At 52.7% G+C, this 18,833-nt stretch overlaps 1 protein-coding gene across 1 annotated transcript in view; it reads left to right on the forward strand.

Moving 5' to 3' along the window:
- The window catches only part of NGFR (nerve growth factor receptor), a 44,755-nt gene that overhangs the window by 17,620 nt on the left and 8,302 nt on the right, over positions 1-18,833 (forward strand). Inside the window, exons 3-5 of the mRNA XM_005301920.5 lie at positions 5,547-5,906; positions 15,191-15,434; positions 18,336-18,496. Coding sequence (XP_005301977.3) covers positions 5,547-5,906; positions 15,191-15,434; positions 18,336-18,496 — 765 coding nt within the window. The remainder of the gene's footprint in view (positions 1-5,546; positions 5,907-15,190; positions 15,435-18,335; positions 18,497-18,833) is intronic.

An 18,833-nucleotide genomic window follows, 5' to 3' on the forward strand; every position in this document is an offset into this window, starting at 1 on the left:
AGATTGATTTACACCAAGGAATCAGTTCTGCAGGGTGCCGCTGAAACCGGAGACCAAGGCACCAAGGCTGGGGCGAGAGTCAGCAATTAGCATCGTACGCTCCTGTTTATATTGGACTCCTGCTTCTTGATTCTGCCCTGGTCTCCATCAGTCATGGATGGGAAACAGATGCAGCTAACCAAAATGGGGCGTGTGGCCTCTGTTTGGGGAAAATGGCTGTTCGGTGGGGGAATGGAGGGGAGGCAGCGCCCCTCAGAAACAGCCCCGACAGGGCAAGGAGGAGAAAGCCTCCAGGGTGTTAGGAGAGGAAGGTTGGCTTTGTTGAGTTTGGCACCTAATAGCTTTGAGAGGCTGGGCCTGTTTTGCTCACTCAGTGTCAGTTCGGGGCCTAGCACAATGGGGCCCCAATCTCAGTTGGGGCCCTCAGGCACCTACAGTAATATAAATACTAAGGAGAATGCCTATAGCACCTTTGGGATCACAAAGCACTTGACAGGCTGCATTCAGAGGGATCCCTTACCAGAAGGCGGGTGGCCAGTTCTGGGGTGGAACACAGCAGCCCGTCAGCACCATGCAACAGCAGTCATCCCCTACGTCGACATGCTTAATGCCAGCTGCTCCCCTGCCCCTGAGGCTCTGGATGGCTCCAAGCCCATAGCAGGGGGCCTGCAAAGTAATGAGAGGTGGATTCCATAGCTGGGGAGGGGTTAGCAGCTGTGGGGCGCAGGTTGGGTCACAGGATGGGGTGTCAGCATTGGGAGGGGAGCAGGATTTCATGTACTCCACTTAGGAAGGAACAATCAGTTGCACACATACAAAATGGGAAATGGCTGCCTAGGAAGGAGTACTGCAAGCAAACATCATTCTGGGAGGTAATAGCAGGAGTATTGTGTTCAGTTCTGGGCACCACGTTTCAGGAAAGATGTGGACAAATTGGAGAAAATCCAGAGAAGAGCAACAAAAACGATTAAAAGTCTAGAAAACATGACCTATGAGGGAAGATTGAAAAAACTGGTTTCAGAGTGGTCGCCGTGTTAGTCTGTATCAGCAAAACAGAAGTACTTGTAGCACCTTAGAGACTAACACATTTATTTGGGCATAAGCTTTTGTGGACTAAAACCCACTTCATCGGATGCATGCAGTGGAAAATACAGTAGGAAGATATATATACAGAGGACATGAAAAAATGGGGGTTGCCATACCAACTCTAATGAGACTAATCAATTAAGGTGGGCTATTATCAGCAGGAGGGAAAAAAACTTTTGTAGTGATCATCAGGATGGCCCATTTCAAACAGTTGACAAGAAGGTGTGAGTAACAGTAGGGGGGAAATTAGCACGGGGAAATAGTTTTTAGTTTGTGTAATGACCCATCCACTCCCAGTCTTTATTCAAGCCTAATTTAATGGTGTCCAGTTTGCAAATTAATTCCAATTCTGCAGTTTCTCGTTGGAGTCTGTTTTTGAAGTTTTTTTGTTGAAGAATTGCAACTTTCCGGTCTGTAATTGAGTGGCCAGGGAGGTTGTAGTGTTCTCTGACAGGTTTTTGAATGTTATAATTTTTGACATCTGATTTGTGTCCATTTATGCTTTTACTTAGCGACTGTCCGGTTTGGCCAATGTACGTGGCAGAGGGGCATTGCTGGCACATGATGGCATATATCACATTGGTAGATGTGCAGGTGAACGAGCCCCTGATAGTGTGGCTGATGTGATTAGGTCCTATGATAATGTCCTTTGAATAGATATGTGGACAGAGTTGGCATCGGGCTTTGTTGCAAGGATAGGTTCCTGGATTAGTGTTTTTGTTGTGTGGTGTGTGGTTGCTGGTGAGTATTTGTTTCAGGTTGGGGGGGCTGTCTGTAAGCGAGGACTGGCCTGTCTCCCAAGATCTGTGAGAGTGAGGGATTGTCCTTCAGGATAGGTTGTAGATCCTTGATGATGCGCTGGAGAGGTTTTAGTTGGGGGCTGAAGGTGACGGCTAGTGGCGTTCTGTTACTTTCTTTGTTGGGCCTGTCCTGTAGTAGGTGATTTCTGGGTACTCTTCTGGCTCTGTCAGTCTGTTTCTTCACTTCAGCAGGAGGGTATTGTAGTTGTAAGAATGCTTGATAGAGATCTTGTAGGTGTTTGTCTCCGTCTGAGGGATTGGAGCAAATGTGGTTGTATCTTAGAGCTTGACTGTAGACAATGGAGCTTGTGATGTGGTCTGGATGAAAGCTGGAGGTAAGTATAGTGGTCAGTAGGTTTCCGGTATAGGGTGGTGTTTATGGGACCATCGCTTATTAGCACTGTAGTGTCCAGGAAGTGGATCTCTTGTGTGGACTGGTCCAGGCTGAGGTTGATGGGATGGAAATTGTTGAAATCTTGGTGGAATTCCTTCTTTTCCATGGGTCCAGATGATGGAGATGTTATCAATGTAGTGCAAGTAGAGTAGGGGTGTGTGACGGGTTGGATCACAGAAACCCTTTGGGAGCTGCCACCCAATGTACCGAGACTACCCCTGTTCTTGTTTTCCCTGCCAGCTCAGGACTCCAGCACCCTGTCTTGCTGAGCCAGACACTCCTGTCTGCTCCAACACGGACCCAGGGTCTGAATCACTTGCCCCAAAGCTGCAAGTTTACCTGAAAACAGCTCACAGAAGTGTGCTTGTCTTTAGCACTCAGATGCCCAACTCCCAATGGGGTCTAAACCCAAATAAATCCGTTTTACCCTGCATAAAGCAGGGTAACTCATAAATTGTTCGCCCTCTATAACACTGATAGAGAGAGATGCACAGTTGTTTGCTCCCCCAGGTATTAATACATACTCTGAGTAAATTACTAAATAAAAAGTGATTTTATTAAATACAGAAAATAGGATTTAAGTGGTTCCAAGTAGTATCAGACAGAACAAAGGAAGTCACCAAGCAAAATAAAATAAAATGCGCAAATCTATGTCTAATCAAGCTAAATACAGATAATCTCACCCTCAGAGATGCTTCAGTGAGTTTTCCTCAGACTGGACACCTTCCAGGCCTGGGCACAATTCTTTCCCCTGGTACAGCTCTTGTTCCAGTTCAGGCTGGGGGGTTCTTCATGATGGCTCCTCCCTCCCCTTGTTCTCTTGCACCCCTTTATATATCTTTTGCATAAGGCGGGAACCCTTTGTCCCTCTGGGTTTCCACACCCCCCCCACTGGAAAAGCACCAGGTTAAAGATGGATTCCAGTTCAGGTGACATGATCACATGTCCCTGCAAGACTTCATTGCCCACTTGCCAGCACACACATATACAGGAAGACTAACAGGTAAATACAGCCATCTGCAGACAATGGTCCTTGTTAATGGGAGTCATCAAGATTCCAAACCATCATTAATGGCCCACACTATACATAATTACAATAGGCCCTCAGAGTTATGTTTTATATTTCTAGTTTTAGATACAAGAGTGGTACATTTCTACAAATAGGATGATCACACTCAGTAGATTATGAGCTTTGTAATGATACCTTACAAGAGACCTTTTGCACGAAGCATATCCCAGTTACATTATATTCACTTATTATCATGTTTTTATAAAACTATATAGACTGCACAACGTCACAGGGTGTTAGGGGACAAAAGCTGAGGAAGCGTTGTTCTAAGTCAGCCATAAAAATGTTGGCATAGTGTGGGGCCATGCGGGTTAGGGTTTTTTTAGTCCGGCGAAGAGAAGACTGAGAGGGGACATGCTAACAGTTTTCAGGTACATAAAAGATTGTTATAAGGAGGAGGGAGAAAAATTGTACTTCTTAGTCTCTGAGGATAGGACAGAAGCAATGGGCTTAAATTGCAGCAAGGGAGGTTTAGGTTGGACATGAGGAAAAACTTCCTGACTGTCAGGGTGCTTAAGCACTGGAATAAATTGCCTAGAGAGGTTGTGGGAATCTCCATCATTGGAGATTTTTAAGAGTAGGTTAGACACATACCTGTCAGGGATGGATAATATAGATAATAGATAATATTTAGTCTGGCCATGAGTGCAGGGGACTGGACTAGCCGAGCTCTCGAGGTCCCTTCCAGTCCTACGATTATATGATTCTATGTTGTGGGGCAGTAGCAGGAGAGAGTGGGCAGTTGGGGGGTGCTGGCAGTGGGGTCATTGGGGAGGGCTAGGCAGCTGTGAAGGGGGTGAGCGGACCCTTCTGAGGTAGGAAGCCATGGACTGGCAGCTGGAACACAGGCAGTGCCAGACTGAATCAGAGCGGGGATCCCTCTAGCCTAGGGCCCTGTATCTGACCGTGGGCAGAGGGAGGTGCAAGAAACCCCCGCGGAAGGGTGTTATGGGATAACCTGCCCCTAGGAAAAATTTCCTCCTGACCCCCGCCTCCCCCAACAGCCTCCCTGGCTCACACCCAGGCATGACACTGCTTCCTTTCTCCGCATGACCCTCAGGGAGGCAGCACTGAATGAGTGTGTGCAGAAAACACCCCCCACACACACCCCTCCCCCATTAACGCCGCATGCTAATTACACGGCAGTTATGCCAGAGATTAGCTTGTGGCTGACAGTCCTGGGGTCTCCCAACAGGGCAGGAGTTCAGAGGGCCTGAGTTAGCGAAGAGCTCCCACTGCAGCTTGGGGCTGCCCCCCTGTTTGTGCGGCAAATTGTTCTGCTCTGATTACAGGGTTAACGGCAGCTTCCAGCCCCCCGTTGTTAGGGTGAAGGGAACACGGGTCTGGTTGAGGCTGCTGTAGTTGGTGCCTTTCCCTCTCCTGAGCTTCCCCTTCCTTATGGGGTTGGGGGGGTTGCTATCGGGATCCCGAGCTTTCCCCACAAGGCTGCTGATTCAAATCCAGCCAGAGGGAATGGCTTGTTGAACGAGCCACTGGTCTCGGTCCAGCGCCCGCTGGACAAGGAGCTCTACCATCCCCTTAGCACCGATGAGCAGGCTGGGGAGTGGATGGGCCGTGGCGAGTTAGGAACCTCAATAGCTTTGAGGATCTGGGCCTGAGCTCCTGGGGAGAGGCAGGACAGTGCGGGGCCGTGACCTGGGGAGAGGGGACGTGGGTCTCCAGGGTTGTCAATCTGGCACCTTTCACCAGCCCTAAACACGCCTCCTAATAATAAAACCCGGAATTGCCTGGGTTTTTATAAGCTTGTGCTGCAGCTGCTCTTGAATCTCCTCTGGTTCCAGTTGGGTAACAGCCGAGTACAGCTAAAGAAGTTGCCTGTGCTAGGACACAACAGAGCCCCGAGTGTTGGTCTTGCCACAGCTCCTGCCTTGGGCCAGTTTGCCTTGCCACCGGTAGCTCCGTTTAGAGGGGGACTCGATATAGTTCTATAGGTCTGTACAGGAGCAATGGTATCGTCTGGCTCTCCTGCAGGGCAGCACAGCTGTGGCAGAGGTGGAACCAGGAGCTTCCAGAGCTGCTACACCTTGAGCTAAAAAGCAAGGCTGCCCAGTCAGGCCAGTAACAGACTCATATCCTCTGCCGATCAGCATAGGCCTGTACCACTCGCTCACCGGGGGGGGGGGGTTACCCACACACTGATCTCTCGCTCGCGCTCTCTCCCTCTGCTCCATTGCAGGCGTGACCTACTCGGACACCGTCAGCGCCACGGAGGCGTGCAAGCCGTGCACAGAGTGCGTGGGCCTGCAGAGCATGTCGGCTCCCTGCGTGGAGTCGGACGACGCCGTCTGCAAATGTATCTACGGTTACTACCAGGACGAGGGGAGCGGCCAATGCAAGGAATGTGACATCTGCGAGGTGGGCTACGGCCTGATGTTCCCGTGTGGGTACACTCAGAACACCGTCTGCGAGGAGTGCCCCGACGGGACCTTCTCCGACGAAGCCAACCACATGGACCCCTGCTTGCCCTGCACCATCTGTGAGGAGAACGAGGTCTTGATCAAGGAGTGCACCCCGATATCCGATGCCGAGTGCAGAGGTAATGGGCCCCTGCATCCCTGTGCTGTGGAGCGTGGATCATGGTAGTTCAGATTAACACCTTAGGGCCAAATCCAGCCCCATTAAAGGCAATGGGAGTTTGGCCGTTAGCTTCCTTGGGCTCACGATTTGTCCCTTAGTGACTTTCAGGTCAAAAGGAATAAGTCACCCAGCACACCTTCCATTCCTACCTCTCAAAGCATTTTACCAAGGGTAGGTCAGGAGCATTAGCCTCACCTCACTGAAGGGAAAACTGAGGCCCAAGGAGGGTGAAGTGATATGTTGATGGTCACACAATGAGCCAGTGTCAAAATTAGAAGGAGGACCCAGGAGTCCTGGCTCCTAGTCTCCTGCTTTGATTAGGACACCGCTCAAACAGCTTAGGAAAGAACCCAGGAGTCCTGGCATTCAGTCCCCTGCTTTGATCACAATACCACTCAAACTGCTTAGAAAAGAACCCAGGAGTCCTGACTCCCAGTCCCAGCCCCCTAGACAATGTGGCCTCCCAGCAAACTAGGAACTTTAGAAGAACCCCCCTCCCCACCTCTGCTCCCCACCTTTCTGGGACATAATGGTAAAGCAGGACGTGCAGGGTTTGATTGTTCCATATGGTTCTACCTGTCACTTCAGACAGATCTGGCGTCCCCAGCAATGTCGCCGTGCCAATATAGAAACAGCTCCCAGATGAGCAATGGAACCAGCCACAATGTTCTCTGACTCTGCCCCCACTGCACGGCCTTGGCAGCTATCCCTCCAAGTCAGAGAAAGCTTCGCCCGGCTAGCCCCCCCCATGCTTCCGCACCGAGCCCACCCCAGCTGCTTCCGCATCAGAGGCAGGGGAATGGGTGTACGGAAGTATGGAAATTCTTTGGCTGCCAATCTTTGTTCACCTGAGAGGCCCAGGGATTAGATCAGGGGAGTGTGAGCTTGGCCAACTCCCTTAGCAGCTTTGTGCCTCGGTTTCCCCTTGTGGATAAAGGGGATAATGGTGCTGCACCCAGCTGGTTACGGGGCTTTGGGATCTTCCAGTGAAAGACACTATAAATGCAAAGCATTATCTGTGTCCGCTATATCCCCGGGGCTGACACTGATCATCCATCAGCTTAATTCAGTGCTGAACATTATGATGAAAACTGCTACACATAGTCGAGAAAGCAGCGTGGATCCTAGGCTGGGGCCACTGGAATGCCTGGGGTCAGAGTGTTGGTTCTGGACAGTGGTTCTGCACACATCAGGGTAATAAAGCAGCAACCCCATGGCTAGCAGGGAAATCGGGGATGCAATACTGTCTCAAATGCAGCCCTGGGCATTTCAGGGGTTTGTGTCTGCTGCTTCCAGCTCTCACGTGGCTTGCAAACATCTGCCCTGCACTGGCGGCTGGTCTGGTGTGTTTCCAAGGGGTCTATGACTTCCCGGCAACGGCAGCATCTTGGCTCCAAGGTGAAGCCCGACTCATGTGGGGAGGGATGTGCCCAGAGGCCTCTGCTGGCTGCGTTTAAAAATAATCGGCCTGCCTGGTAGTTACAGGAACCTGGAGCAAAGAGGAGACGTTTAATAGCTTCAGACGCTTTGTTTGTGGCAGTTGGAGCCTGGCAGTCCTGGCCTTCTGCAAAATGGAATTTGGCAGCCGCCGGGCCCCTAATGGGAATTAATTGAGGCATTTAGTCGTTGCCAGACCTGGGGGCTGCACTGCCCCAGGTGGAGCTAGTGTGCTTCATTTTGGGGAGTGGGGGTGTGGAGTGCACACAGAACTTCTCTGTTTCCTGGGGCACAACGCCCAGGGACAACATCTCCCTAAAATCCTACAGCATCCCCATCTAGTTCAGGGCCTGCTGGCTCCAATGAGGCTCAGTGCCTGGCAGAACCGCGCCAGTTGGCACGCGGGATCAGTGACTGCTTCCTGAGGCTCCGCTGTGCCACCCGGCAGGAGGGATGTGGGGCCGGGCTGCATTTTGCTGGGGAATTGTGTTAAGAAGAGGGAAGTAAGGAAATCGGGAGCATGGGACAATGCTTCAATTCTCCCCTGGGATTATTGAGGAATCAAATCTCAGGACTGGGAAACAGGCCAGGGGGGGGTGAGACAGAGCAAATCCACGCAGCCCTGCAGGGCATGGCAAGCTCTGGCCTGTTGGCTTCAGTCCCTCAGCTCCTTCACTACTTCTTCTAATGCCCGTGTTGAGTTCAGGTCCTGGCGCGTCACAGAATAGGGACTGAGCTCTGGGGGAAGGAATGAGTGCTCGGGGCCAGCTGGGGATCGGCTGTAATGTCACCCTGGGACTTTGCCTCAGCCCCTCAAAGATATTTAAGCTCCTCACTTCCACCTAGGCACTCTGGGCAGAGAAGGGGTAGGCCTGGGCCTGGGAAGTTTATGGTCCGATGTAACCCACTGGTGGGTGTGAGCTACCAGTCCCGGGTCCCAGAAGAGGTGAGTCTGTTACAGCCCTAGCTAAGGCGCTTGGGATTACACTACAGCAGCTTATGGTTTTTTGGTTTGTTTGTTTTTTAGCTCTGAAGGTTCCCGATTCAATCCCCCAGGGTGCCGGTCAACTAAAATTACATGCAAATTAGCACTGTAATGGTTTACATAAAATGTCACCCGTGTAGGGAAGAGATGCCATTTATCGGAGGAGCAACAACACGCAATATCTGATTCCCTTTGTTGTCATCTGGCCGTAACCTCCTGTTCCCCCAGGCTGAGTCCTCTGCCGCCCCAGCCATGCTGATGACACTTCACGGGAGGCCCCGTTCCCCAGGGGATTTCCCAAAAGGGGCAGTCCTTTATTTAGAAAGCTCATTAGCAGAATGAATGGCACGCTGGGCTGGTGGCAGGGGTGGGGGAGGGCACCGGTTTCCTCCTTTGGTTGGAGACGTAGTTATGCTCCCTGCCCCGAGCACAGAAGTAGAGAAGAGACCATTGTGCCATGGGCGTCTCTGATTCACCGCTGCAAGGCGGGGGGAGTTCTGGGCAGCCCTTTCTGGCTGATCCCTTTACAGGGTTGAATAAATGGAGACAGAAGTCAAGGCACAAAGGGCGGGCTTTGTTAGCAGGTTTTATGCTCGGGGGCGCAAGGGGTGGAATCAGAGCCCAGCAGGAAATAGCCAGGAAGGCCTTCGTAGGATGCCACAGGAGGAATGTGTACCAGCCCAGCTGAGGGCAGCGTGCAGAGTAGGGAGGGCTGCCAGTTGCTACAAGCACTTCTGAGCCAGGAGCTATCGCCAGCCTGAGAAACTACCTCTGGATCTGGGTTTGCTCTTGTGCCAGGTCCCGTGTGGTGCTCTACTTAGACAGTTCCTATGGCAAGGGTCGGTGCCTCGGCAGGCTCCATGGCCCTGCTTGCATCGTGGTTCACCCTTAGCTGGAGGGGATGGCAGAGGGGCCTGGGTGCGCATTCAGATGGGCAGGGGTTTTTTAAAGGTCCTGGAGCAAGGGTTCATCTGCAGTGTGTTTCTGACACGGCTCTCAGAGCACATTGTGGCGCGGGTGCGCTCTGAGCTGGGCACGGCAGAGCAGGAACTCGGGCAGCTACCAGAAGGGGATTGCTGAGGTCTGTCCTGATTTAGAGCGCACGAGCAGCCTAGAGGGAAGATACCAAAGGTCTAGAGCCACAGGCAGCAGCATGGACCATTCCAACTGCTGGCACTAGAACCCCAGGCTGTAGCCTGGATCATTCCAACTGCTGGCGCTAGAACCCCAGGCTGCAGAATGGACCATTCCAACTGCTGGCGCTAGAACCCGAGGTGGCAGCATGGAACATTCCAACTGCTGGCGCTAGAACCCCAGGCTGCAGAATGGACCATTCCAACTGTTGGCGCTAGAACCCGAGGTGGCAGCATGGAACATTCCAACTGCTGGCACTAGAACCCCAGGCTGTAGCCTGGATCATTCCAACTTCTGGCGCTAGAACCCCAGGCTGCAGCATGGACCATTCCAATTGCTGGCACTCGAACCCCAGGCTGCAGAATGGACCATTCCAACTGCTGGCGCTAGAACCCGAGGTGGTAGCATGGAACATTCCAACTGCTGGCGCTAGAAACCCAGGCTGCAGAATGGACCATTCCAACTGTTGGCGCTAGAACCCGAGGTGGCAGCATGGAACATTCCAACTGCTGATGCTCGAGCCCCAGACTGCAATGTGGACCAGTCCAATTGCGTGTGCTAGAACCCCGGGCCGCAGCATGGACCATTCCAACTGTTGGCCCTGGAACCCAAGGCTACAGTGGAATATTCCAACTGTTGGCCCTAGAACCCATAGCCTGCAGCATGGACTATTCCAAATGTCGGTGCTAGAGCTAGAAGGTGGATCGCTCCATCCTCGCGTAGCAGACAGCAAGGGCAGCATGAAAAGGCTCGGTGGCACCAGGGAGAGTTAAAACAGAAGACAAAGTGTCAGCTCAGCTGTCACGCTCCCCTGGCAATGGGACGCTGTAAGCCTCAGAGACTGTTTCTTGCAAGAGACTCTAAAATCACAGGCCCGTAGGCATTGCCTTCGCCCCGTCCTGCTCGCCTCCCCTGCCACCTTTCATAACCTCCCCAGGACTGTTTTCTGCCTTTTCCCTGGCAACAAAGGGTTAGGACCCTCCCTGCTTCACAGGTACAAGATGAGACACATTTTCTTCACCAGGCATGCCTAGGTGCGGTTCTTGGCTGAACACGGGGAACCAGCCAATAGGAAAATGTTTTCCTCCCCTCCAGAGCTGTGTCCCAGCAGGCTGACAGAGCAACGGGGCGTGCATGGAGGATAGGAGCGTCTGGGCACAGATGGGAAGAGAACAAACTGGGACCGCTGCTGCTCACTGAGTCTGAGTGAGCGTGCAGGCTACTCACTCGCGCCAGTGAGTCACACAGTGAGGGAGGGGATCCAGGTGAAACAGGAACCCCTCGATGTTAGCAAGGGATGACCCTAGCTCCATGCTGGTTGCCATGCATGTTGCTGAGACAGGTGGCATTCCTGTACACAGGTCTCACGCAGTAGCGTAGCTAGTGGGGTGCAGAGGAAGCAGCCGCTTCCCCTCAGCTTCTCGCGGGCGGCCCGGCTCCCCCTGCCTGGGGCTCCCCTCGCCCGCCGCGGGGCGCGGGCTCCTCCTCTGCAGCACTGCCCGCCATGGGGCTGGGGTCGGGCTTTCCCGGGGCTCTGCTCTGCACATGCTCAGCACCCCTGGGGCTGCTCCTGCCTCCCCGGGCTGGCCCCAGATCCCCTCCCCCGGGAGGCTAGGGTCCTGCTGCAGCTTGCGCCCCTCTGCCTCCTCCGTGGGGCAGGCAGCCCCAGGGGGTTGAGGCCGTGCCACCCCTTCCCCAGCTCCCCCCCCCAGCAGCCCCCGCACCGCCCTGCTGGGCCTGTTCAGCGCTCAGCCCCACTGGGTCCTGCCCTGCCGGCCCTCATGCAACCCGTCCCTACTGTGCAGGGGGCGGGCGCGGCCCGGGGGGACTGGGGGAGCCGCAGCAAAGCCCCGCCCGGAGCTGGTGCAGGAGACGAGTGGGGCTCTCAGCCCAGGCTCCGGCATCAGCCTGCAGCGGGGAGCGGAGCCACCCCCCGCCGGCTCGGCTCAGCCCAGCCCGCTCTTAAAGGGACATGGACCCTACTGCGGCTCGGCCCAGCCTGGGGCACGTGGGGGTGTCACCTCACCCCCCGCCTGGGGGGCCCGGCGAGGGGGGTGCTTGGCACCGTAGCAGCGCAGAGGGGAGGCCAGCGCGGAGTGGACCCCATGAGGGCGGGGGCGGGGGGGGGCGCAGCGCGGCCGGAGGAGCCAGCCAAAGGGGGGCGGGGCGCGGAGCGGCTGGAGGAGGAGCCAAGGGGGGCGTGGCCAGAGGAGGTGTCAAGGGGGGGCACCTTTTTTATGTTTGCTCCCCCGCTCTTAAAACCTGGCTACGCCACTGGTCTCACGCCAGATGTGTATTTGCTGCGCCATAGCTGTGTCTGCAGGCTGGATAGCACAATATTCCCGTGTATTAAAATGAATGTGATGGTGAGCCCTGATTGAGGTTGGGGCCCCATTATGGTAGGCCCTGTACAGACCCAGAGTAAGAGAGTCCTTGCCCTGATGAGCTAAGGGTCTGATCCGCAAAGGTATTTAGGCACCTAACTCCCATGGATTTCAGTGGGAGTTAAGCACAGAACAGCTTTCAGGCCTACAGCCTAAATCGCCAAGGAAGACAGAAGAAATGGTATTATCCCCATTGTACAGATGGGGAACCGAGGCACAGAGAGAGTGGCTCAAGTTCACACAGAACAGTCTGAGACGGGGTAGGAACTGAACCCCTCTCTCGAGTCTTGGACTGCTGCCCACAAGCCCATCCTTCCCGTGCAGGATAAGGAGATGTATATGCACAGTGCAGCACCCCGGCAACGCTGAGCTTCCGTTGCCTGGGTGGAGCTGATCCACCGAACAGCCCCTGAGGGTCGGTTACTGCTGCTGCAACGCAGCCGGGCTCCAGGCGGAAAGTGGGGCTGAGAGGAGGAACAGCAGAAAGAACATCTCTCCCCTCAGGCGCCGATCTAGTCAGATTTCATCAGCAAAGCGGGGTTGGGCCAGGCCAGCACTATGGTGAGAGATCTTGCAGGAAAAAACCTGGCCGTTCGTGATAATCACATGTGCTGTGGGCACATCTGCCAGGAGTAGGAGATGGGATTAACCAGTGTTCCGGCAAAACTCAAGTGGCACAGGAGTTTAATCTCCCACCATTGCAGGATTGCTCCTAACAATGTCTTCTAGTGAATCATCCAGCCTAGATGTCAATATCTCCAGGGATGGAGCTGCCATTGGAAGACTATCACACAGTCACAGAGATCCCACTGTTGAGGGGGTTTCTCTTGATATTTATCCTGCACCATATTACTTTTTTTTTTAAAAACTATCCCGTTATTTCTAGTTACAACTTCTTGGACCATTCTCTTTGACCCTGAAATAGTGCCACCAGACTCCTTGTTGTTTTTGTAGATACAGACTAACACAGCTACCCCCTGATACTTGTCCCACCTTGGTTATTACTTATTCAAGGGAACTGTGTTTGGATGAGTACAATCTGACACCCTAAATTCCTTCTCTGTGTTCCCCTGGCAATGGGTATTCTTGGTTCCTCTCTTCCATAAATTGTAGGCCAGTATCGCTGTACGTAGCCAGCTCTGAGGAAGGGACTGAAGGGCAGGAACAAAACCCATTTGTGCCATAGATGATTTGTAAAAAGAATCCATTCGGAGAGATAATGTGAGGAAAATCGGCAGATCTGATTTTTATTCCCCGCTCTCCCACTTACCTGCTGGGTGATCTTTGGCACAGCACTTCCTCTTTCTCCTTTGGCATGTCTCTTTAGATGGTAAGCTCCTTGGGGCAGGGACTGTCTCTTATTAAGTGTCTGTGCACTGCCCCGCTATGGGGGCCTGTCACCTCGGGGCAACTGAAATACAAATAATAAGAACATAAGAGCATAAGAGCGGCCATACTGGGTCAGATCAAAGGTCCATCTAACCCAGTATCCTGTCTTCCGACAGTGGCCAATGCCAGGTGCCCCAGAGGGAATGAACAGAACAGGTGATCATCAAGTGATCCATCCCCTGTCACCCATTCCCAGCTCCTGACAAACAGAGGCTAGGGATGCCATCCTTGCCCCTCCTGGCTAATAGCCACTGATGGACCTATCCTCTATGAATCTATCTAATTCTTTTTTGAACCCTGTTATAGTCTTGGCCTTCAGAACATCCTCTGACAAGGAGTTCCACAGATTGACTGTGCGTTGTGTGAAGAAATACTTCCTTTGGTTTGTTTTAAGCCTTCTGCCTATTCATTTCATTGGATAACCCCCTAGTTCTAAGCCTGAACCAAGGTTAATTTTAGGTGTGTTTGAGGTTGGAGCTGAACACTTTGCAGAAAAAGCTGCCTCACCTCCACCCCAGAGGAGGCTGCATTTCAGTGACGCGTGAACAGCTTCCCGGGTACATGCTATACTGCAATGGCCATTGGACGAACAGTGCTACATAGACTGTCCCTCATTCTTGCTAAGAATCTGCATTGCTCTGTGTGTTCCGTTAGACATTCCAACTGCTTGCTGCATTCTTTGCATTCAGCCTTCCTCAGTGGTGACCCTTACCTATGAGGGAGGCCATCAGGTTACTGCAAACCGTGCTCAAATGATCATCGCAGTTGCCTGCCCTGATTTTGAGCTCTTCCCTGACCTGCTTCCCCCCTTGCATAGCCTGATCTATATGGTCTGCAGTCCCCAAAGCTCTGATTGTTGCTGTCTTTTCCTAGTACATCCAGGTGGGATGCATTTGCTCTGGTGCTAAGTGTACCAAGCTCCGGGTAGCCTAATAGCCATGCTGCGGATTTCCACGCGATGTTCCTAGACAACAGTGCTACAAAGGAGTGTGTTGCTTATTGATCTTCCCAGTCCAGAATCGCTCCCCGCACTGCAGACTGGCCTCCCGCTATCAGCCACTCCCAGTTTCCGTGCCGTCCATGGTATTTGGCAGGAGCGCTGCATTTCTGAAACCCTTTGCCCTTTTCGATCTGGTTGGCGCTCCAGATTTCACGCCCTTTAGAGCGCGACAGGTCAAACCCCCGCGGTCCTTGAGCGTCAGGAAAAAAGCCTCCAATAAACAAAAACTGGCAAAGAGCAAAGGTCAAAGATGGTTCTGAGCTGGCTGGAGGCAGGATCCGCCGTCCCAGGGTGGAGAAAGGGTATGGAAAAGATTCGGTTCTCTCTGGAATTACATGCCTGCATTCAAAGGCTGCCACCTGCAGGGATATGTGGCGCTGATGAGAAGGACTAATAAGAAAGAGGAATGGGAGGCTCGGTAGATTAGTTACACAATGCCCAGCACATGATAACCAAAGCACCACCAAGGGTGCGCTATGTTTAGGGTTGGCAGACAGTGGTTAAAGATGAGTTCAGGCTGCAGAATTCAGGGGTGTTAGGCTGTGGGCTTCTCATGTGAGCCCACCTCTGCCAGGAAGTCCTGACAGTCTTTGGGCAGGTTTAGTTACACCTGAGATAAAAGGCTCCTCTCACCCTGAGCCCCACCAGAGAGAGTCAACGGTGGAGATTGTGCAGTACCTGTTTTCATAGCTCGCCCGTCCATGATGGCTAACACTGTTAAGGGCTCCAGAGGGGTGTGTCTGTGTGAGAAGGGGGTGGGCCGCAACTTGGCTCCTCCCCCTGGGTGCCAGCAGAGCTTCATTGGGAGAGTGCTGGCCTCGCCTCCCCCTTCCCTGCGGTGCCATTACTGAGTGCTAAAGAGGAGAAAAGGAGGCCGGGTGAATTGCTAACTCCATTTTTATTCCCCTTGGCAGATCTTCACCCGCGCTGGACGGCTCGGACCCCAACCCTGATGGGGTCTGACAGCCCCATGCCTTTCACCAAAGACCCGTACGATACCGAAGGCCTCGCCAGCACCCTCGCAGATACAGTCACCACCGTCCTGGGTAGCTCCCAGCCAGTCCTGAGCCGCGGCACTGCCGATAACCTCATCCCTGTCTACTGCTCCATCCTGGCAGCCGTGGTGGTGGGGCTAATAGCCTACATTGCTTTCAAAAGGTAGGCAGGGGCCAATGCCCTGGGGCATTCTAGGAACGGAGGGAGGGATCCAGGAGTGGGGAAGGCTGCCGGCCTCAGACTGAGACCCAGGGCCGTTACTGCTTCATCGGGCAGCTTTCTCTAGCAGCACCTGATCGTCTTGGGACCTGCGGTGATAATGGGCCCGATTTGGAGTTTTACACAAATTTACACTTCGCACTGGTGTAAATGACAGCACCGGAGGGGCACCTATGGGAGTCGGGCACTCGTCTCCTATGGAAGGCCAAGGGGAGTTGGGCACTCACCTGCCCTGCAGTGCAGAACAATGGAGAATGGGGCCCTATATGGTCTCTCTCGCCTATCCTGCTCTTTCTTTAGCTCGCTCATTTCCCTTAGGGGGTGCTTGTAATTCCGAGACATTCTGCAACGCCGTCACTTTCAGTGTCTTGCACCCTCTCACCCCCTTTGTGCACCTGGTGCCTATGCAGGTCGCAGCTGGTTCAGTGTTTGCACAGAGGGCTACGATTTCTCCACATACCCACGCACTAGAAATAATCCCTAATCGCTGTGCTTCCTAGGGAGGAGGCTGAATTCTCTGCTAAGGAAACTCCCACTGACTAATCAGTGATGCCAGCAGAGGTGCATCTATACCCGCCCCCAAGACATTCCCGTGTGCGCACCCACAAGCACGTTCACACATGCACACCACATGGTTTACATGTGCATATTTTCACCCAACTACCTGTGTGCACTGAGTCACTAAATTCACCTTCAGTTGCCTGTGCGCACACAATCCCATGTGCTTTTGCATTTCGCTCGGTGCAGTGATTCACACGCACCCACCCACACGCTGTTTCACAGGCATTTCCAGGTGCACACACCAAAGCATATCAACACATGCATTTACATGCGTGCACGCACGGTTTAACATGCATGTATATGAGCACACACAATTACAGATGTATTATGGATTAAAATGCAGCCATTTGATTAGCCCTACACTCGCGGTCCCTTATTAAAAACATTCAAGCGATCAAAGCATAGAAGCATAGGACTAGAAGGGACCTCAAGAGGTCTTCTAGTCCAGTCCCCTGCACTCAAGGCAGGACAACCTTATGACCAACCTCAGCGAAGTTTATTGTCTAAAGACAAAATAGTACAATACGAAAAGGATGTTATGTACCGCTCCCTATTTTTATCGTAGACCCATTTACAAGTTAAAAGCATGCAATATGACACCCAAGACTAACATTCCCCCATTAGCTTTTTTACCTTTTTTTGTCCTGGTACCAGGGTGTGCCCCTTAGCTCCTTTTGAACAAAGCACTCCACACCACGCCACGAAGACGTTCTCCGCGTTGTACCAGAGCAGGACACTCGTGTCTCTTGATTTTGACAGGATTTATATTGGCTAGTGCTAAATGCCGTATCTAGCGTTGCAAGGTATTGTGGGAGGTATCACTCTTAATGTAAGTGGGCAAGCGTGACCCTAATACAATGTAGTGCCAACATTCATATATAATGTAATGTATATGCTGTTAATTTGGTGGGTACTACATCATAATATGCTGTGCAATACATATAACATTGGCCTGCTAAACCCAGGGTTGTGAGTTCAATCCTTGAGAGGGCCATTTAGGGATCTGGGGCAAAATCAGTACTTGGTCCTGCTAGTGAAGGCAGGGGGCTGGACTCGATGACCTTTCAAGGTCCCTTCCAGTTCTAGGAGATAGGATATCTCCATATATAAGCATCATATATAACATATACATTGGCTAACAGTGTGCCCACACTCCCATATGTGCACAGACTCTGGTGCATAAAGGCATGCAGGCGGCACAGGCTGGTTTTCATGTCCGTTTAAAAAAATATTTGTATGTCTAAAGGAAAGTTTATGTTTACACGAAACTCAGGTCTCTGGTGGTGCAAATTGGCACTGAATTCAGTGGAGCGCTGCCCGTTTACACTGTTGGAGAGCTTGGCCCATAGACAGTAGGAGCAATGCAGTGTTTCTCCCCTGAAGGACTAATCATAGAATCATAGAATATCAGGGTTGGAAGGGACCTCAGGAGGTATCTAGGCCAACCCCCTGCTCAAAGCAGGACCAATCCCCTTCTGGCTCCAATCTTTTTTAGTCAGCCTGGCTAAACCTAGGCCCCCAAGCAAACTAAACCAATCCTGTCCTAATCACAATGATCTCATGCAGCCTGACTCAGTGGCCACATTCACCTCTGTAACACTACTGATTTCAGTGGAAGACTTGGGCTATGCTTAAAACTTGAGTCGACCTAGCTACATCACTCAGAGCTATGAAACATTTTGCGCCCTGTGCGATGTAGCGTAGACTGTAGCTGCAGATAGGTTGGCAGAAGAAGTCTTCCGTTGACCTCAGTACCACCTCTCGGAGAGGTGTATTAACTGCATCGTCGGAAAAACCCGCATGGGAAGTGTCTACACTATCGCGTAGGAAGCGTCTACACTATGGCGCTACAGCTGCAGGACTGTCACTGTGCCACTGGAGTGTAGACATACCCTTGCTCCTCATTTATTCCTAGCTGAGACTTAGACAGCAAGCCCTTTGAGGCAAGGAGAGTCCCTTTGTTCTGGGATTGTACAGCACCTAGCACCCTGTGGGGGTCTTGACCCGTTACTAAGGCTCCTAGGTGTTACTGCAATACATCATAGTAATCAGTAGCAGGATGCTGGAGCCTGGATCTCTAAGGCCAGCGGGTCTGGCTCTCTGCTGCTTTGCCCTTGTATCAACATTTACACCAGCACTGCAAAGGCAGACTGGGCACAAAGGGGCAGGACAGGGAGAATGAGGCTCTGTGACTCTGGCTGACTTACAATAAGATCCGGGTAAGAGGCTGGCCGCTGTGGCTGGATCGGCTGTTTCATTCCACTTCGCTGGTCCCTTCTGCAGGTGGAACAGCTGCAAACAGAACAAACAGGGCGCCAACAACCGCCCTGTCAACCAGACCCCCTCTCCGGAAGGAGAGAAGCTTCACAGCGACAGCGGGATCTCCGTGGACAGCCAGAGCCTTCACGACCAACAGCCACCAACACAGACCGCACAGGTGCAGGGTAAGGTTTATCCACCAAGCTGCGCTAGGGTGGGCCCGGGGCTGGGGGGAGTCTGGGGAGCGCTGGTGGAGCTGGGAGGATCAGACATGGTATGGCAGGGAAGGGGCGCTGCGGGTCAGGATCGGGGTAGGAGTGGCTGGACAGGGGTTGCAGACTGGGACAGAGGGGCAGTGGGGAGCCCAGGACTGAAACAGTGGGGTGATGCTGCAAGTCCAGACTGGGGAAATGATACACAGCAGGGTACAGGTCATAGGCATCCTCCAGTTTGCCTTGGGAAAATCTCCCAGTGTGTACAAAGCACCAAGTTGCCCGCCCCCGATCCTGGTGCTCTCCTGGG

The sequence above is a fragment of the Chrysemys picta genome, chromosome 24 (assembly GCF_011386835.1).
Source record: "Chrysemys picta bellii isolate R12L10 chromosome 24, ASM1138683v2, whole genome shotgun sequence".
Lineage (NCBI taxonomy): Eukaryota > Metazoa > Chordata > Testudines > Emydidae > Chrysemys > Chrysemys picta.